Source organism: Podarcis bocagei (genome assembly GCF_964188305.1).
Source record: "Podarcis bocagei genome assembly, chromosome: 2".
Taxonomy (NCBI): Eukaryota; Metazoa; Chordata; class Lepidosauria; order Squamata; family Lacertidae; genus Podarcis; species Podarcis bocagei.
In genome coordinates, this window is record NC_138126.1 from 69,880,148 (window position 1) to 69,901,940 (window position 21,793).

Sequence of the window (21,793 nt, forward strand, 5' to 3'; positions counted from 1 at the left end):
GATGGGCGGGCCTGGTGAACATTTAATATTCCTTACCCCTACGGCTGTGATTCGTGGGTGCCCACTTAATTTTATTCTGATTTTAAATGTGATTTTGAACTGTATTTTAACCAATCATTTGATTTTGTGTTTTTAATGTATAATATATTTGGTGTTAGCCACCCTGAGCCCGGTCTTGGCTGGGGAGGGTGGGGTAGAAATAATAATAATAATAATAATAATAATAATAATAATAATAATAATAATAATAATTAATTATTATTATTATTATTATTATTATTATTATTATTATTATATCCTCCCTTTGAATCCTATGGGAATAAAGGGAGCAGCTGTGCATAGAAAAATTGAATGAATAGGCATTTCCTTATAAATGAGATTCCCACCCCATTACATTTACAGTGGTACCTCTGGATGTGAACGGGATCTGTTCCGGAGCCCCGTTCACTTCCTGAGCAGAATGCAATGTGCGTGTGCGTGGGTCGCAATTTGCCGCTTCTGCACATGCATGTGACGTCATTTTGAGCATCTGCGCATGCGCGAGCGGCGAAACCCGGAAGTAACCCGTTCCATTATTTCCGAGTCGTCGCAGAACGCAACCCGAAAATGCTCAACCTGAAGCTACTTTAACCCGAGGTATGACTGTATACAGTTATCAAGCTACCATTGTGATATGAAGGTTAGTCCTTGTGGGGTATGGAGAAGTTCTCACTTCTGTTCAGAAATAGTAATACTCTAATCCTATGCATGCACATTGGGTTTAGTGTAACTTATACCCAAGTATGTGTACATAGAATGGCAGCCTAACTTTTCTGGAATTATCCATTTATTGTTTTACAACACTTGCCTATAATGCATATCCGTCATAATGGTTCACAAAGCACTTCACAATAAGAAAATGAGTCTTGTATCATGTGTTGTATCAAGGAAGGTAGACCAGGGGGGTAGGGGTAAGGAGATGTTTTTAAGAGTGATGTTTTTGAGAGCCCTTTCTCCAGTTAAACTGGTGTTTCTGCTGCCACTACTGCTGCCATCTCTGGGCATGTGGTATCAACCGATCAGAGTTCATAGAGCTATTACGAGCAAAGGTCACTGGAGTCATTATGGACATGTGATGTACAAAGACCCCAGCCCAGCCCTCTTGCTGCTGATGGTGGTGGCAAAGAAAGCTCATGAGGGAGGGAGGAATCTTCTTTGCAGGCCAACATGTGTCCCTATAGTTCCATAATTCTAGTCACTAGAACTGTGGAATGATAGAATTATGGCCAAATTGGTCTTCTTCAAACAAAGTCTTTTTAAAAAAAAACCTTGCAAAAATATTCAGTACATACTTAACACAAGAAATATGATAAACAGATTGTATAAGCTGAAATCTGTAGTGTACTGATCTCTGCATGCTGGCAAGGCACATATTTCATTTTGCTAAGGAAAACATATCACAGGAAGGGGCATACAAATTGCACCGTCTATTGGAATTTATTTATTCTTTCAGTGGTCTCAGCCAGATAGGATTCCATCCCAAGTATTGGTGGTGGGTAGGGAGCTGGGTGAGTGATTCAGATTCCAGCAAGGCAAAGCCAGTTTCCAGTTCTAGTAAGGCAATGCCAAATATGGTAAGGGTCAAGTTCCAGCAAGGCAAAGTTCAAGCAAAGCAAGTAGCACCCTGGATAGCTCCATGCAAAGCTCAGGCTGAAAGGTCATGCAAGCAAATTTGAAATGCTTCAATGGCAGGCAAACACAAAGCTAAATAGAGCTGCAGCTCTTTCCGGGGCAGTGATCTCCCCTTCCAGTGCTCAAAGCCTCTTCATTTAAAGGGGTCTGGCCCAATTCAGCAACCAGGGGAAATGATGGTTTCACTGAGGCAATGTGAACTCAACAGACTAGGGAGGTGCTGGCAACTCAGACTCTGCTTTTGCTAAACCTTCTGGTGCAGTGGGAACATATGGCAATGATATTTCCTCTGAATCCCTGGCCTTGTTCCTTGAAGAGTCATGATAACTTTCAAAGAGTCATAAGAAGACAATGAATTTCTAATTGGCCACTGCGCTTAGGAAAGTTGGGGGTTTTTTTTAATAGAATCAGTCACACACCATATCATATATAGGCAACAGCAAATCCAAATGCAACCCCATATACAGTATTTTAGATTTTTTAAAAGAAAGGATTTTAAATAAACTGTGAGTGTTAGAGATCAATCACATAACCAGGCACAGCACACCCATGAGGCAAAAGTGCTGATCTCACCAAAACCTGACAAGATATTGTGGAGTGCACAACATCTCACAAGATTTCAGTGAGATCTTGCTGGAAAACAGCACCACTTCTTCAGTGAAGGTGGCCTAGTGGGTGGTACGGTAGGGCAGGGCAGGGCAGGGCAGGTTGGCACTTCCTGTTTTGCATTGAGCGGCAATACAGGATGCATTGTCCTGCTCATAGTCATTCGCTATTTTACTAAAAGTACACTGAGTGGCATATTGAATATACATAAGAACATAGTAGAAAGTACTACAGCCAGTTTCTAAATAAAGGGTGTGGCCTCCATCTTCAGGCTCACTGTCTCATCTGTAAAGTGGGAATAAAAGGAATTACTCCACAGTTCTATAATTTGCTAACTTTGCAAAAAAAAAATATCACTGTATAAACCCCAAGTGTTATGATTAGTAGTAATCCTCACATGTACTGGAGAAGTGTTGTTGCTCAGAAGAAATATATAAAAACCAGATGAGTTGTAGTGGTTTCAAACATACACACTCTGTACACCTACTATATCCAGCTAGTAAAATAAATTGGCCCTTAGATGACGCAGGAAGTACCATGAGTCGTCACAAAGATGCTTCATAGCTCATTAATCTGGAATGCTGTGGTTATGATCCTATGCTAACGCTGTTCCAAAATTAAAGCTGAGGAATTATGAGCAATCCCTGGAGACTCTGTTTGGATCTTCAGCAATCAGCATGCACTCAATACACAACCAACCTATAGTGTGGAGGAAGATAGCATAGGCTGGCTGTTCACCAACATTGATCCAGTGCATGACCAGTCCAAGGATTTGCACTTTGTGGACTTGCCTTCTGTATGAGGCTTGCTTCAGTGTTCATTGTCAAAAGGTTGGCAGCCAAAAACCATATTGAACTTTTGATTGCCTTGGATTTCCCTTGCTGATTTCCTCTCTCCACCTACACTGGTGGTCCCTGTCTGGGGCTGAGAAAGAGGATGTTAGTAATTAAGTCTACAGGGAGAAGATGTCTCCTGTGGAATTGCTAGTCACATTTGTAATCTCATCTTTTCTCCAAAGGAACTTGGGTATTCTCCAGCTTTCTACTCACAAGAATTTGCTTTTTTAACAGGGCATTGCTTGCTACGAAAGAAACTCCCATGATGCGACTTCTGTTTTTGAAGATGCTCCTCTTCTTGCTGTTCTTTCTCACAGGTAAGCAAACACATGACTAAGTGTGTCTGTGTGAACTGCTCAAGGAATCCACACGGTGCACAGGATAGATGAAGAGAAAAGGAGGTGCAGATATGGCAATTCTCCTGTTGAGACATGTCCCCCTGTCTTAGCCATGTGCATGCAGTGTTAGTGTGCAGGCACAGTAGCATTTAAAAGAAAGACTTTTTCCCCTTCATAGGCTGCGACATGCTCATTTTCCTGTTCTTGTAGGGCAGGCCTGTACAACTTGCAAAACAGGAATAAATACGCAGCCCACAATTCCATTTAAAGCAGCTATGAGGAACTAGATTTAGGTTGAAGACAGAGGCTTGGATGAACCCAAGTATGTGCAATGTGCTTCTGTATCGGCAAGGGAGAGGCTAATTTTGCTTATCAGTGGTAGCCTCTAAAAACAAGAATGGTGAGCCTGTGGCTCTCTAGAAGTTGCTGGACTTCAACCCCTTTAATCTCTGGCAATTGGCCATGCAGGCTGGGAATTGGAATCCAACAACATCTGGAGGACTTCAGGTTCTCAAGCTCTCTCTTGAAGGTTGGAGGCTTTCTCGAGCATGTGCTAGTTTAATGTTTAAATGTTCTCTTTTCTCCCTATAGGGTGTTATTAATAGATCATCAATAAATGCAAAAAGTAAATAAATATCATTTATTTTATTGTTTATGATTTATTTAAAACATTTATATGCCACCCCTCTTTAAAGTAATTTCACTGCCTTGTAAGTGAAACAATTAAAAATGATTCAATATACAATTGCAAACAATCAGATAAGAACCGCATATATCACAATACATAAACAAAATGGGGTGGGATGAGCTGCTGCCACAGAGGGTCCAAAACCTTTAGGGAGATTTTAAGGGGCATATAAGGGTTGCTACCAGAAAAGGGAAGTTGAAACTACCCTGTGTTTAAGCAGAAGTACCCACATGCTTCTCTGAAGCTAAACCAAATTAAAGGGTTGTGGGGGGGGGTTCAGAAAGTTTAAGTCGCTTTTAAAAAGGGATGCTTCTGGTGGTTTGCTGTACACTCTTCCTGCTTTTTTCAGATGTTGTGTGGTATTGCTTCAAAAAATTGCAAAATTTCATCAGAAGTGACAGTGGGATGAAAGAAATGTTTGTGTGTGCATAGTATGATTGTCAGCTTTTCATCATGTTGCTGTGTCCTGAAACACAGCCAGATGGGCAGGGTATAAATAAATTATTATTATTATTATTATTATTATTATTATTATTATTATTATTATGCAGCTTTATGTGCAAACATTAGCAGACTGGCACATCCACTCAGTGAAATGCTTCGCTTGAAGTTGCCATTGCTGTTGGATGGACTGAGTTCACCTTGGTCGCTTATAAACAGCAATGTTTAAGGAATTAATTATTTGCGAATTTCAGTATGAACTGATCTGATCCACATCTCCTGGATTATTATGCAGATTGAAGTACAGTTATCCCTCAGTCTTTGCACCTTTCTTGGCTTAAAAAAAATACCCTAATGCATATAAAGATGGAGAAATATATTTAGAAATGTGTGTTTTGAGGGGGGGTTCAAAATGTATATTTATTAGAAAATACATTCAAAAATATGAATTTTGAATTATTTTAAAATTGGAGATTAAATGGAGAAATGGAGCACATGCAAACCAATACAGACTAGAAATAAAGTGATCTGTTCATCCCTATTTGCAAATTGTGCAGGTCTCTTAAAGTGTTTTTCTCCTTCTTTCTACACAAATGGAAGATTTCTGGCAGAGGTTTTCTGGCAGCTGAAGAAGCTGTCTATCTGACATCCTTCAGGCAAGGGACCTTCAAAATAAAGATTTTGTGCCTTGGCACCAAATGAAACAACATGAGTACCTTCACTTTCTTTACGCTCCAAGAGCAAGGCCAGAACTGCTTCCTAGATGCCCACGCTCAAAACTTACTGCTTCATAGTCTCCACTGCTGTCCCTCAACATCCTGTTTTCCCCCTGCTACAATTACACCTTTTATTCATGTTATTTTCTAAATGTCCTGAGCATAGTAAATCACTGTTGCTGTATTTGCGGGGAACATTTTTTTAAATTTAGATGTGGGCAAAATATGTTTAAAAAGCAGATCAGGGTGGCTGTTCATTTGTTTTAAGACAACAACAAAAACAAAAGTCTTTCAAATATTTTTGGTCCCTTTACTATATTTTTCCATTTTTGTTGTGTATTATTTCATTGTTCTTAACATTTGTAAGCCATCTCTTAATGGAAAGACAGGGTGCTGAAAAGCACCATAAATAAATAAAGTAATCCATATTTTGGAAGCTCAGATTGATCAGTTTTGAAATCCTGGAATTGGCAGTACTACATGGAGCCTGGTGATAAATCTGCAAGACTCTTTCTGTCTTTCTAAGGACAAGCTGCAGTGTGCATTTCTAAACGGAAGCATTTTGCACTCTCCTTTCATTGTCCTATGCAATGGGAAATGATTTGTGACTGTTGTACTTCCATGACCAATATAATAACTGTGGGAGCACAATTACACAATGAGAAGGAGGACAGTTAAGTGGAGTATAGCATATCCTTCTTATATGGCTGTTTTCACTCTCTGGTAGCATTGGGAAACCTCTCTGCAAAAGCTAGGAAGCTGGCAGCTGTGATGGGCTCATAGGAAGCAATTCAGGAAGACATTGTCTACCTTGACATTTCCGAAAGATTTCCTGGCAATTTTACTTTTAGTTTTGTTGCGATTTTCCTCTCACATTTGGAACATGACTAGATCTATCCAACACAACCTGCAAATGAAATCACATAATGGAAATAAGTGTCATGGAAGACACTTCACCTTTTAAATACATGATAGAAAAAAGCAATGAAATGCAGTTTGTTCCTATGAGTCTCCCCTTCTTCAACTTAGTATTAAAAAGCCAGAATATTAAACGTTCTAGGAGAAGAAAATACTGTATATGCATTATCCTGTGGCTTTCCTATGCCCAGGCATAGGCAAACTTGGCCCTCCAGCTGTTTTTGGACTACAACTCCCATCATCCCTTGCTAACAGGACCAGTGGTCAGGGATGATGGGAATTGTAGTCCCAAAACATCTGGAGGGCTGAGTTTGCCTATGCCTGCCTATGGCCCGGTGCTGATGTCTGACAGTGCAATCCTATTCACATCTACTCAGAAGTAGATCTTTTTTTTTTTTTTTTTAAATTTTAAAAAAGTTTTTATTATAGTCCAACATTTAAAAACACATATGCCATTATTGACAAAAACAAAGCAAAAAAGAAAATACAAAAATCAATATACAATCTTTTATATTACCTAACTTCCCACCACCACGACGTGACCTTTATCTCAACACTATATGCAGCAGTATCTTTTGTTAATCCGTATGCTCTACCTCACGGTTTTTATATTATACCAACTGTTATTTTAACCTTTCCTGATATCTTCTCCATGTACGAAAAAAATTTGTTCCAATCGTTAATAAATTTAGTATTTTTCTGTTGCCTAATCCTCTGAGTCATTATTGCCAAATCGATATATTCAGTTAACTTATTTTGCCAGTCCTTAATTGTTGGGATGTTGAGTTTTTTCCAATTCTGCGCTAGAAGTATCCTAGCGGCGGCTGTCGCATACTGGAATAGAGTTTGGTCATCTTTATTGATCTCGTTCCCCACCATTCCCAGAAGGAACGCCTCGGGTATTTTTGGGAAGGTGTACTTTAGGATCTTTTTTAATTCATCATAAACTGCGCCCCAGAACTTCTTTACCTCGTCGCAGGACCACCACATATGGAAGAAATCTCCTTCTTTCTTTTTGCATTTCCAGCAGGCATTGTCTCCAGATTTATACATTTTAGCTAATTTTGTTGGGGTGATGTACCAGCGGTACATCATCTTTTCCATGTTTTCTCGGATGCCAACACAAGCTGAAAATTTCATATCTTTATTCCATAGTTTTTTCCATTTTTCATAGTCTAAAGGGTGTCCTAGGTCTATAGCCCATTTAATCATGACCTCTTTTATTTCCTCATCCTTGGTATCCCAATCTAGTAGTTGGTTGTACATTTTAGATAGGAGTTTGGATTTCCCTTCTATTATTTCCAGTTGGAATTTAGACTTATTCTTACGCATGCCGGCTTTTTTATGTGTGTTCCATAATGAATTAATTTGGTGGAAATGCATCCACCCCGATAGTTTGTCTTTTAGCTCATCATAAGGTCTAATTTCCCATCCTCTCTCAGATCTTATCAAAAGGTCGGCATATGTCCACCTTTTACCTTCCATATTTAGTTTTTTGATTTCTAGAATGTCGACGGGTGACAGCCACAGTGGAGTTTCATTTTCAACCAAATTCTTACATCTATTCCACACCTCTAGCAGTGCCCCTCTTATGATGTGATTTGAAAAACTTTTATGCACTCTCCCCTTATCTTGCCACAGGTAGGCATGCCATCCAAACCTAGCATTGAAACCCTCTAAATCCAGCAGGTCGGTGTTGTCCAAAACTATCCATTCCTTAACCCAGCACAGACACGCGGCCTCATAATATAGTTGTAGATTCGGGACCGCAAACCCACCTCTATCTCTTTTATCAGTAAGCAGCTTATATTTAATTCTGGCCCTTTTGCCCTGCCAGATGAACCTAGAGAGGGTCCTCTGCCAGTCCTTAAACATTGTCTTGCCCCTGATTACTGGGATGTTTTGAAATAGGAATACCATTTTTGGGAGAATGTTCATCTTAATGGCCGCCATTCTCCCCTCCCACGACAGGTGTAATCTGCTCCAACTATCAAGGTCTCTTTTACATTCTTTCCAAATTCTGCTGTAATTATCCTCCACCAAATTTATATTTTTGGTTGAGACCCAAATACCCAAATATTTAACCTTTTTTGCTATTTTTATCCCAGATTCCACCTCAATTTTGTTCTTTAATTGTTCATCTAGGTTCTTTACCAACATTTTTGTTTTTGTTTTGTTTAATCTAAACCCCGATAGCTCCCCAAATTCCTCCATTAAGCCCATAACTATATTTATTGTTTCTAGCGGTTCTTCTATTGATATTATTAGGTCATCAGCGTACGCTTTGACTTTATATTCTTTTTTGCCTACCTTAATCCCTCTTATTTCTGATGTTCCTCTAATCTTATTCAGTATAACTTCCAGGACCATAATAAATAACAAAGGTGATAATGGGCAACCCTGTCTTGTGCCCTTTGTAATCGTGAATGATTCTGTTAAATTACTATTGATAATAAGTTTCGCCCTTTGATTTGAGTAGATCGCTCTGATGCCTTCTAGGAATGGCCCTCTTATTCCTACCCTTTCCATACATTTAATGAGAAATTGCCATGATACATTATCGAAGGCCTTTTCGGCGTCTATGAAGATTAAGGCGGCCGGAATATCAATTTTAAGGTCCAAGTATTCGATTATATTGACCACATGTCTTACATTATCTTTTGTTTGTCTACCGGGCAGGAATCCGGCTTGGTCTTTATGTATCGCTCTATTAAGGTATTTCTTTAATCTATGTGCCATAATTCCTGCGAAAATCTTATAATCTATGTTGAGCAAAGAAATTGGTCTATAGTTTTTTATATTAAGTGTATCTGAGTCTGCTTTGGGTATTAATGTAATATACGCCTCACCCCACGAGTCGGGTATTTCCCCTCCTAGGAGGATATTGTTAATTACGTCACGGAGTACCGGAATTAGGTGTTCCTCTAAAGTTCTGTAATATTTTTGCGAGAGGCCATCTGGGCCGGGGGTCTTCCCGGGTTTCATTTTCTTAATTGCATCCCTAACCTCATCTATTGTTACCGGCTCATTTAGGATTGTCTTTTCTTCGTCTGATAGCTGCACCCCTTCGTTCCTCTCCAGATACCTTCCTATCTCATCTGTATCCTCATCCTCTTTCTTCTTGTACAGGTTTTCGTAGTATTGGAGGAACTTCCCCTTGATCTCACTGGGGTCCTCTATTAATTGGTCTTCAAATTTAATTTTGTTAATCACCTTTTGTTTTTTTTTCTTCCTCAATTGCCAAGCTAGCAACTTACCAGTTTTATTTGCTGATTCAAAATACCTTTGTTTCATCGATTTTATTCCCCACTCTATTTCCTGATTCAGCAGTGATGAGTATTGAGTTTGTAATAGTTTACAAATTTGCTTGAGGCTCTCATCTCCAGGTTTTATTATTAATTTATCCTCTACTTCTTTTAATTGTTTGATTAGCTCTTCCTTCTTAGCCTCTCTCAAGATTTTCCTATATTTGTTCTGTTGAATCAGAAAACCCCTGAGGACTGCTTTGCTGGCATCCCAGACCACATTAATCTTAGTTCCTTTATTCAGGTTATGGTCAAAGTATTCCTTCAAGATGTTCTTTGCCCTACCAATAATCTCATCCTGTTCCATTAGGTAATCGTTCATTCTCCATCGGTATGTACCTGATGGGATACTCTTTATTTCCAAAAGGATTGAGCTATGGTCCGATAATGTTCTGGGCTCTATTATACATCTCCCTGCTCTTAATAAGAGGTCTCTGGAGACCCAGATCTGGTCTATTCTACCCCAGCTCTGATGTACTCCGGAGAGATGTGTGAACTGTTTCCCTGTTGGGTTTTTATGTCTCCAAACATCAAATAGGTCTAAATTTTCTTGAAGGTCCTCGAAGGTTTTGGGGAGTTTCCCCTGTTTCCCTTTCCTTCTTTTTTCGCTTCTATCTATTTCGGGTTCAGGGACTCCATTCAGATCACCTAATAAAATTAGTTTATAGTTTTCTAATTCTAGTAGTGTTTGTTCTAACTTTTTGAAGAACTCAGATTTGTTTGAATTAGGGGCGTAAACCGACACCACATTAAACCTTTCCCCTTGGTGGGTGATTTGGATCCCTAAAATCCTCCCCTCCTCATCTTTACATATTATTTTGGGTTCCAGTTTCTCTTTAGCATAAATGACCAACCCTCTCTTTTTATTCACCCCTGAGTTTATAAACTCCATTCCCAGCTTTTTATTAATCAGTATATGTTTGTGTTTTTTGGCCACATGGGTTTCTTGGCAGCAGATCACGTCGCATTTTTTGTTTCTCAAAACTTTCTCTACTTTATTTCTTTTTGATTTCTTATTTAGACCGTTAACATTCCAAGTTAAAAAGGTTAAAGACATAGTTTGGGTAGAGTGTCACGTTTATGACTAATTTCAATTCCTTGTTTCTTCCTCTTCCTCTATTTCCTCCTCTTCCGCTACGTCTTCCCCCTCTTCCTCCCTTCCCTCACCCTCCCCCTCCCCTCTCCTCAGCCTCGCCCTCCCCCCTCCCTCCCCCCCCCGACATCCCCTCTATCTGTTAATCCATCCTCCTTTCTACTGAGCTCCTTCTCATATCTTCTCAGGAACTTTTCTACTTCCAAGGAATTAGTCAGTTTAAATCTCTTATCTTTAAAAAAGAAAGCGATTCCCTCAGGGAATTCCCATCTGAATTGAATATTGTTCCTTCTTAAGACACCTAATATATGTCTATATCCTTCCCTCTTGCGTAATAATCTGACCGGAATCTCTTTCAGGACAATTATTGGTCTACCGCCTATTACTAATTTTTTATGATAACTTGTTTTAAGTATCAGGTTTCTCATTCCCATTGAGTTAAAAATTACTAGACAATCCCCGATGGGTTTCTTAGGTTTGTTCTGGTATGTTCTCATTTTAATTCTAAAGGCGTTTTCAATCGTATATGCGATCTCCTCTTCTTTGACTTCTAGCCAGGTTGCTAGTTCCTTGGTTATTTTTTCTTTAATATTCTCTCTCACTTCTTCTTCTATACCTCTAAATTTTAAATGCATTTGTCTTTGTCGCATTTCATTCATCGCTATACTGTCCCAGATCTGTTCCTGTGATTTATTAAACTCTCGCATCTCCTCCTTCATTTTCTCCGTCTCCCTCTTCTGTTCTCTCACATCTTTTTGAATTCTTTTGTTAGTTTCCTCAAATGTTTTCGCTTTAACTGTTAGCTCTTGGACTTTCTTCCCAAGCTCTCCTATGGCTCCCTCTATTCTTTTATCTATCCTCTCTTGCATTTCCTCTAGTTTATTTTCTATATGATTTTCGTTCTGCTTAAGTTCCTCCTTGATTTTTAACCACAAAAAATCCAGATCTTTGATTTCTTCTTGCCTAGAAACTTTCCTTTCACCTGGAGTCCCCCCTCCCCTTTTCCCATTCTTCCCCAACATTTTAATCCTAATTATTTGTTAAGCTCTTCAGGGGTAGTTCTCTCCCTTTAAGGGCTCACACTCTCCTTGATCCACTTCATACAATTTACCCCAGTAGTCCATATAATTACACCAAAAAAAAAAAAAAAAAAAGGTGCAATCAAAGGAGAAGAAAAAACTACTACGGTTGGCCGCTTCTATACCAGCCGCTATCCTATAGGGGGGATTCCAATTATACTTGTGTTATGACCTGTTCCGTCTTCTTTTCAAGGTTACAGGGAAGTCTTTACCACATTGTTCATAATTCCGGTCGTATTTCACAGTTGGAAACTTAACAGAACGTCAAATTACCAGTATTCCCCATTACTAAGAGGTTACTCAAAAGTGAACAGGGAGGGGCAGGGAATAGGAGGGAGGAGGTACACCAAAATGGCTCTGTATGTTTTACAGGTTAGGTAAAGGAGACAGACAGAAGGGACAGAAGAACACCTATAACTATAAAGAAATCAAGATTACCACTAATTTGGCTGGGGAGGGGAGGGGCGGGGGGAGGGGGGGTGACGATAGCTGGGTGGGAAGATATACAAAGATATCCAGGTAACCAAAAATTACTGTCAATTTAGATCACTAAAAAATACTGTGCATAGGTACATCCAATAATTATTTATCTTTGCCGTCAGTCCCACCGTTCACATAGGAGTCTTACATAAGTTCCAAAGATCTCATGTGTCCTTGACAAGTGAGGGAAGCGTCCTTTGTCAGAAGTCTATACAAAAGTCCTTAGTCAGAAGTCTATATAAACTCTCAGCAGTGGTTATCCTCAAGGGGCAATCACAGTACCTTTAGTCTCTTCCTCTCCTCTCTCTATACTCCTCCAGTCCTCTCTGTACTCCTCCAGTCCTCCAATCCTCTTATGGGTCTTTACAATAAACCTTCCCTCCTGTGTGGACTTGTTAAATTGCCAATGAAGAGTCACCGAAAGAACTTAGTCAGAGTTCCAAATAAAAATCCAAATGTAAATCAATATCGGACTGCAACAAGGTTCCAACCAATGTGCATTTAACTCAGGCAAACAGTCTTTAAATTTCTATAAATGGAGGCTCAAATAGTTCTGTAAATAAAAGCTCAAATAGCTCGTTTAGTCTTGTAAAAAGAGAAACCAGGAATACCTCCTCCTTCTGAGCATTCACAGCTCGGCCGTTGTGCACTACTCCGCTTTCTTACTAGCCGTGATTTCTTAAACCTGCGCCATTTTCGCTCTCCGTCGGGTGGGACCATACACTAAAACAACTGCTACCCGGACTCACCCATCTGTAATCACTATCTTCGGCACTACCCCGAGTCCAGTCATGATGGGGAATCCGTTTTTAAGCCTTTGGTAGTCCGTCGCCTTATTCGGTGGAAGCTTGAGGCATCGTATCTCGGAGGTGGCGTTCTCCCGATTGTGCGCCTGCGGCTCCGCCCTGTCTCTCCTCCACACAGAGAGGGACCCACGGAGATGGAAACGCCGCTCCTGCGCTGCCGGGAAACCTTCCCCCAGGGGTTCCCCCCCTGGGCTTTCGCTTTTTTTTTTTAGGGGGCGCAGTGCCTTTGCGACACCCCTACACACCGAGATACTCGGAAAGCCCTTAGCGAAGCTTTCCGCGCTTCCCTCGCCGTCCGCGACCGGAACCGGAAGCCTCGCTAAGTAGATCTTATTTAATGTAATGGTACCTGTCTCTTGGTAAGTGCGTAGAGGATTGCAACCTTAATTAACTATTCACACCATATAATCATCATTGAGCAAATCTGTGTTTTCTTTATAATGTTTGGTTTTGCCATAACAAAGCAATTAAGGACCAACACCAGGCTCTCACTTTTGGTTGAGAAATAGTAGGTGGAGAAAGAGGCCAATTATCTCATATATGCCTATGAATTTTTATGAAACATCTGTGATTGACCAGTGTGTTAGAACCACTAAAGCAATCAGGATTGCGGTTGAGCTTTGCATGCAATTCAAGAGTTAAAACAATGAATGCATTATTAATGATTAATATGCTGCTTCCATTTCTGATCTCGCTTTCTGAATTCACCACTGCACATTCTGCTGCCATGTATTGTAAGTTGCTTGGAGACCTTTGGGTAACAATGGGTGAATAGAGAACTAGGCCAAAACAAACAAGATGAACTTTAACAGGGAGAAATGTAAAGTATTGCACTTGGGCAAAAAAAAATGAGAGGCACAAATACAAGATGGGGGACACCTGGCTTGAGAGCAGTACATGTGAAAAGGATCTAGGAGTCTTGGTTGACCACAAACTTGACATGAGCCAACAGTGTGACGCGGCAGCTAAAAAAGCCAATGCAATTCTGGGCTGCATCAATAGGAGTATAGCATCTAGATCAAGGGAAGTAATAGTGCCACTGTATTCTGCTCTGGTCAGACCTCACCTGGAGTACTGTGTCCAGTTCTGGGCACCACAGTTCAAGAAGGACACTGACAAACTGGAACGTGTCCATAGGAGGGCAACCAAAATGGTCAAAGGCCTGGAAACGATGCCTTATGAGGTACGGCTAAGGGAGCTGGGCATGTTTAGCCTGGAGAAGAGGAGGTTAAGGGGTGATATGATAGCCATGTTCAAATATATAAAAGGATGTCATATAGAGGAGGGAGAAAGGTTGTTTTCTGCTGCTCCAGAGAAGCGGACACGGAGCAATGGATCCAAACTACAAGAAAGAAGATTCCACCTAAACATTAGGAAGAACTTCCTGACAGTAAGAGCTGTTCGACAGTGGAATTTGCTGCCAGGGAGTGTGGTGGAGTCTCCTTCTTTGGAGGTCTTTAAGCAGAGGCTTGACAACCATATGTCAGGAGTGCTCTGATGGTGTTTCCTGCTTGGCAGGGGGTTGGACTCGATGGCCCTTGTGGTCTATTCCAACTCTATGATTCCTTGATTCTATAAGTGACTAACACTACCACCTCAGCTTCTGAACTGTGGGACTTTAGTGTTTCTCTTATGATTTGTTTTTCTTCAAGGATTGCCACAAACCAGCTCCCTGGAGATTTCTCCTAATGACCAAGAAGTCATCCTCAGTCTCTACAGTGATTTTTCTGTGATATGCTCAGGGCAGAACGAGATTTATTGGAAAAAGGACAGCAAACCCGTATTAGACACTGGGCTGGAGAGAAGGGACAACACTTTTATTAGCATCCTTACACTCAGGAATGTGACCGGCTATGATACGGGTGAATATTCCTGTCTCTACAAACAATCCGCAGAGGAAAAAGCCATCTACATTTTTGTACCAGGTATTGGTGATTGCAGTGCTTTGCTCCTTTTAAGTCTCTGGGTTGGTGTGCATGCATGGAGATCTGGAAGAGTAGAATATATAGGAGGATGTTGAAGAAAGGTAATCTGTGGTGTGGTTTGGGCCTGTGAATGCCCAAAGGTTTTAACTTTGTGGCTTATGCAAGAAACAAACAACCCAAACTCTTGTGGGCAGTGTGCTTCTAGCCCCATTCCTCTTTTCTTTACCATGTCCAGTTGCCACAAAACCCTACCATCTCCAGAGATGGCCCACCTTAAAGAAATAATTTAACTTAGATATATATATAATCTTATTTTGCAACAACTCCAGTCTGACAAGAGGGAAACACTGCTTTGTCCAAGCTAGAGAGAAAATAGGACTGTAGTATTCCAATAACAGGGACGCAGGTGGTGCTGTGGGTTAAACCACAGAGCCTAGGGCTTGCCGATCAGAAGGTCGGCGGTTTGATTCCCCGCAACGGGGCGAGCTCCTGTTGCTCGGTCCCTGCTCCTGCCAACCTAGCAGTTCGAAAGCATGTCAAAGTACAAGTAGATAAGTAGGTACCGCTCCAGCGGGAAGGTAAACAGTGTTTCCGTGTGCTGCTCTGGTTCGCCAGAAGCGGCTTAGTCATGCTGGCCACATGACCCAGAAGCTATAAGCCGGCTCCCTCGGCCAATAAAGCAAGATGAGCGCCGCAACCCCAGAGTCGGTCATGACTGGACCTAATGGTCAGGGGTCCCTTTACCTTTACTATTCCAATAACACTAAACCTGATGCTGAGTCTCTTCCAATTCATCGTTATTCTGTATTGTTTTTAATATTAATAATATTTTAATATTCGGTTGGAAGCCGCCCAGAGTGGCTGGGGAAACCCAGCCAGATGGGTGGGGTATAAATAATAAATTATTATTCTTACTCATCGTTCAGTTTACAAATGTTTTATGCCAAGAATTCATCTTTTTTATTATTGCTACTGAATATTATCTGTGCCGTTGCATAATTAATTGGTTTCTCTCCACCTTCTACCTATAGACCCCTCTTTGCCATTTGTACCTAGCAGCCAAGAGGACACATTTGTTTTCACCACAGGCCATGGTGAAGACATTATCCCATGCCGTGTGACAGACCCCAACACAAGAGTGACCCTTTATGAAAAGAAGATCGATGACCCAATCCCCAGCACTTATTTTGCACAACAAGGCTTCAAGGGGTACTTTGAAGACACGTCCTACATCTGCAGGGCAACATTGGACGAGCAGGAGTTTGACTCTGAAACATTTTATGTGTACAGCATCCAAGGTGAACCTTTTCATAATACTTTCCTCATCTAATGCGGGCAAAGGAGTTGCTCTTCAGTTAAAAGTTACGGTCTTTCTATACTGAAATACAGCAACCTAATTTTGGGTTTTGGTGTTGAGTCTCACCCATTGAACAACATGTAGCAGATGAAGCCAGTCCACCCTCCTGCCCAAAGTGCAATACAACCTTTTGGAAGTGGACCTGCTCAATTAAAATTGGCCATGTCCGCAGAGTGTTCAGTGTGCTTTGCACCTGGAACAGTTGCCTGATGTATTACTCCATTGTGTTGCCATATTTATTCTTTAGCCTATGCTGGGATTTATTTTTTGAGGTGGCAGCAGGATTACTCACATCTTCATAGAGAGAAAATTAAACTCAATGTGCAAAGGAATAATCATACAACAACCATGAAGCCAGCAATATGAACTTGGTGCACATCCCATGTGCATTTTCAGTCACGTGAATCTGTCCTCCTGTAATTTTGGCTTCTTTTCATACTAATTTGAAATTTCCCCTTTTATAGTTTCCTCTTCTCCTACCTCCGTCATCAATGTCACTGTCAGTGCTGTGCAAACTATTTTGAAACAAGGGGAAAATATCAGTGTGACTTGTGCAGTGAGAGGCATTGATCTGGTCAATTATACTTGGAGTTATCCTGGCCAGAAGGTAAGTAAATGGCCGGGGGTGGGGGGTGGGGAGTGGCTGGGAGGGAGAGGAGGTTTGTTTTGTCTTCTCATCCAGACTGGACATAACACAAGTGATGGACTAATTGCCATGTTGTCTTCTCTGTAGAAGGGTGGGCAGTCATTATAGCAGAGAGGCAACTGTTTGAGTGTAATAACTGGGCTACAAAGCCAAATGTGGACACTCCCTCCCACAATCAGTAATTATTTTGGGACTGCATACTTTATGAGATGGTAGTATGTAAATGCTCCTATTAAAAATAAAATATAAATAAAAGAGTGAACGCAATCTGTTGCTTGAGTAGAAGAATGGGAAAAAGCATACCAAGCTGTCTTATTACTTATGTATTAGCACACTGCCATGGTGCTTTCTTCTAAGGGCCTTTCAACATCAGATGCGTTGATTTGTTAGATGGAAAATAGATGCCAAATGCAAGTGCCATATGAACAGCAGAGAAGTAATTTGCACATCCCTGCATGACTCCTATAGAGGCTCCTTTACCTATATATCAGTAGCTAGTAGTCATGATTGTTATGCTCTACCTCCACTGCAAGGGGCATTATCCATCTTTCAGGCTTTGCATAGGCACCTGGTCATCCACTGTAAGAACAGGATGCTGGACTAAATGGGCAATTGGCCTGATCCAACAGGCTTATCTCGCATACTTATGCTCTTACCTTCAATCATTTGAGCATGGCTACGTGGGTTCAACAAACCCGTCGACACACTTGAAAAAACTCCTGTAATGCTAAGCGCTATTTACATCATGTAATCTTTTTACCATTCTTCTGCAGGTAGGCAAGGAGGTAAAACCATGGACCGATGTTGGAACAAGGGGCAGTCGCGATACTAGTACCACCTTAACCATCCACAATGCAGAGTTGGAGGATGAAGGAGATTATATCTGCGAGGCCACTGACACCTATCATGGGCAAAAAGAAACACAAAGCATCTTTATCAGAGTGATTGGTATGTTTGTATATAAAATTCCATCAGCCTGGTGAAATGTAATTAGATGGTGTTGAACTGAGTCTATGAACCCCCCCCCTTTTTGAGCTTTGATTATTTTACAGAACTATTATCTTGCAAAAGAGTTGCCAACCTTTGTGGGGCCTGTGGGCACCTCTCCCTCTGGTCACTTATTTCCCTCTTCAGCCAGGTCATACATCAACAGACAGAAAAGCATAAAACATGAACACTTTTCAATGGGGTCTGGATATCCAGTAGAATTAAAGTAGATCCTCTTGACTGTATAATTTTCAGTGGGTTCCCCCAAAAGCTTGCACTGGTGAACTGTTAAAACCACAGATCTGGTGTTTCTGAGGAGCGCAAAAGCATTGTTCCAAAACACAGAGCCTCACATGTATTCATGGTTTTTATACTAAATGACAACAAAACCACCAAGAAGTCACAAACACACCTATGTACACAAAGGTGACTTATGTTTTGATGGTGGTTTTGGGAGGAATTGTAAAAATTACAAGGATCCCTAAGGATCCATGCCTCAGATTCATGTTTTTGCACCATGGCAGCATTGGAAAGTGTCAGATCTGTGATTTTGTTGTTGTTTCCATTAAGAAACAGATGTGAGCCGTGACTTGATGGTGGGATGTTGGTAACCCATGAAAGAAGTGCAATATTAAAACCATCCGTTTTACTGGATCCAACATGTGTGCACATGCACTGCCTTGGAGACTCTGTTCTTTCTCTTTTCCCCTTGTGACACTCTACATTCTCCCCTTGCTCCCCGCTGGTCACTCTGTTTTCCTCCAATCTCTCAACTTGATCCCATTTCCTTCCTACCCACTCAGTCACTTTGATTTCTGTTCAGCTGTTCAAACTGCAGAACACATAGATCTGAAAGAGGAAGCTGGAAAGATGGCAAAGTCAAAGCCACTCTGCTTACCTGTGAATTCTCTCTCCCACTTTTTCTTATCTAGAGCATGGCTTTGTGACCTTCCACACTATTCTGAATGACACAATGTCTGCTGAACTGCACAAAAGCCACACCTTCCATGTGCTGATTGAGGCGTATCCAAGCCCAACCATCGTTTGGCTTCAGAATAATCAGCCCCTGACTTCAGAGAGCAACAGTGAATTTGCCATCAGCACCAGGAATTCCTCAGAAACCAAGTAAGTGTCTGCTGTCAGATGAGCTAGCAAAATCAGCCAGGGAGTGTGACCCTGGTTGCTCCTTCTGGATCTTTCAGTGGCTGTTAATGCTGTCCACCACTGCATCCTCCAAGAACATCTCTGTGAGTTGAAGGCACTGATCTGTTGTGGTTCTGCTCCTACCTGCAAGACTAGTCTCAAAGAATGGTATTGGGAGTCTATGCCACACCCTAGCAACATAGCTGCAGGGTGCCACAAGGCACTATTTTATCCCTGATGCTACTTAGCATCTATATGAAGCTGTTGGGAGTAGTCACCTGGGGCACACAATCCTGATCACACGCAGCTGTGAGTCTCCATTAAGGCTGTGTGCAAGCTGAACCAGTGCCTGCCTGGATGCAGTGAATGAGGGCTCACAAAATGAATCCTGTTAAAAGCAGAGACACTGTGTCTAAGTGGTTCCTAGGTCCAGGAACTGGGCATTTCGTCTTTTCTAGAAGGGGTTGCACTGCTTCTGAAGGAATAGGTATGCTGTTGAGGCTTTGGGAGCACCTTTGCACATGGAGGCCCAAGTCTTCTCTGTGGCAAAGAGTGCCTATCACCAGCTTCAGGTGGTACATGAACTGTGCCATTTCCTGGGCAGGTGCCACCATCACTCATACACTGGCAATCTTGTTCAGAGAAAATGGCATCCATCAGAGCAACCAAGGTGAATTTCTGGCCCGAAACCTGGCCTGAACCCAGATTGGAATGGGTCCAAATAATCAATTTCCTCCAAAAGTTCCTGCAGCTGAACCACCACTCCCCTCATGAGCACCTTGCCCCAAAAGGGGATCTTAGTGACCAATCAGTAGTTATCAGCTACCTCAGACTCCAGGGATCATGTTTTTCTGGGGTGGATACACTACCACCTCCTTCAAAGTGGCAGGGACCATCCCCTCATACAAAGATGCTTTAACCATTGATCCACATGGTCACACACACCCTGTCAGCCTGCATGAACAAACCAGGATGGGAAAAAGATGACAGAGCAAGTACTAGGACTACAGTGTGCTTCGAAAACACTGTGGCTTTCCTTTTCTGCATATAGTAGGGGGGAAATTACTGCCTTGAAAGAAAGAAAAAAGTCTCTTTTAGCCCATGATGGGCAATTTTCTGGATTGCTCCAATAATTTTACAAGAGTCTTCAAATTTAGTTTGATTGAAGGGACTTGGCAGAAATGCCACTTTAACTGTAGCAGGTTTCGTGCTTCTACGAGCTGATCATCTGCTCCAGCATCTTAATTTACATAAGGTTCTAATTCCTCCAGGTACCATACTACTCTAACCCTTGTGAGGGTGAAACAGAGTGAGGGAGGTTTATATACTGTCCGAGCATTCCATGAAGATGACTTGAAAGAGCTCTCCTTCACCTTACAGATTAATGGTGAGCAGATTTCTTTGCAAAAATTTATCTTGCACTAGGAAATTATTTATCAACCCAGCTCATTTAAACAAAAGCAACACAAATGTCAAGGGCAGGGAACTAGCATTGTCCCACTGCCAAAGGGATTGACACTGCACTCACTTCTGTACCACTGAACAAATGAGTCTCTTTTCTTTTCTTTTTTGCAAATATGCTTTATTGTTTTGAAGTACAAATACAAAGCCATAGCACAGTAAACAAACAAAAACCAATTGTAGGGAACAGCATTGATGACAGAGGCACACCAATAAAATCAGAGTGGTGCATATTTCATATCCCTGGCTCCCTCCCACTGCACTGCAGACCTTGCCAAAGACTCACATGCAAAACTGGAGGATTAACTGAACACAGGTTTCTATTTGCAGAGCTTAGGAAAGGAAAACGTACTTTGTCAGACTGTTCATGTTTCATCAAGTCTCTGGCCACTTTGCTGTACTGTATTAAGCACTCAGAAAGAGTGGGTACATTTTTCATGCAAAAGTTACATCTGTGATCATGTTTACTCTGGCATTTACTCCGCCACCACATGTGGCATCCATACATGTGGAGTTTTAGCATGCTTGCAATCAGCAGTGCGGTTGTGTATGGCAGTACTGTGTGAGTGTTGCACATGAATGGGCCTGCCCATGTGGCAGGTGCTTTTTAACATGGCAGGCCAAGTATTCTAGAATGTTTTCATAGGTAAGTGCAGGCCACTCTCTCTTGGCCCTCTCATTCTGCTCTCTCTTTCACGGTGTGCTTGCTAAGTCCATAAGAATTGCTTTGCTGGATCAATAGAGAGCAAAAACCCTTGCAGATAACTCCGCCTCGGGACTTCAGAGACAAACAACCCATGGGAAACTCTGCTTCACTCCTATGACAGAAGATGCAAGGACAAAGTTCTCCACACAGGTAAGCAAGGAAGGGGAAGTCCATGCCTCAAAGTACGAATCCTGGACATGACATGACATGACATACCTTCCATGTTCCCAATTCCTCACAATGTTGGAAACTTCATATTGGTAAACAACCCTTCCCAGCAGTAGTATAGAGACATATATAGTGGGATCGAGCTGCAGAGACATACTTGCAATGCCAGCATTACTGCAGCATATCTGGGCAGGCCTATGACAAGTCAAGATGACAGTGAGGTTAGGGCCATATGGATGTCCCAGTGGAAGTAATGGAATGCTGGTAGCAGTCCCACCAGTGCCAGCATGGCCCTAATCTCTCCACTATCTCAGATAAGCAGTGTTGGGAGGGTGGCTCCACCCCACCTCACCCATTGCCACTGCTCAGCAGATAGCACAAATTTATTCCACACAGGGCACACATCATAAATAGGGAGGAAGA

The 21,793-nt window shown here is 41.6% G+C and overlaps 1 protein-coding gene across 2 annotated transcripts in view; it reads left to right on the forward strand.

The window, feature by feature from the left end:
* The window catches only part of PDGFRB (platelet derived growth factor receptor beta), a 79,691-nt gene that overhangs the window by 30,422 nt on the left and 27,476 nt on the right, over window positions 1-21,793 (forward strand). The window contains exons 1-8 of one of the 2 annotated variants that reach the window (XM_081180739.1): window positions 2,969-3,107; window positions 3,348-3,430; window positions 14,630-14,902; window positions 15,934-16,200; window positions 16,724-16,866; window positions 17,679-17,853; window positions 18,825-19,017; window positions 20,307-20,422. In XM_081180739.1, the coding sequence (XP_081036865.1) occupies window positions 3,076-3,107; window positions 3,348-3,430; window positions 14,630-14,902; window positions 15,934-16,200; window positions 16,724-16,866; window positions 17,679-17,853; window positions 18,825-19,017; window positions 20,307-20,422 (1,282 nt within the window). In that variant the 5' untranslated portion in view covers window positions 2,969-3,075. Of the gene's footprint in view, window positions 1-2,968; window positions 3,108-3,347; window positions 3,431-14,629; window positions 14,903-15,933; window positions 16,201-16,723; window positions 16,867-17,678; window positions 17,854-18,824; window positions 19,018-20,306; window positions 20,423-21,793 lie in introns of those variants that run through there. The other variant, XM_081180740.1, reaches the window with a different exon arrangement.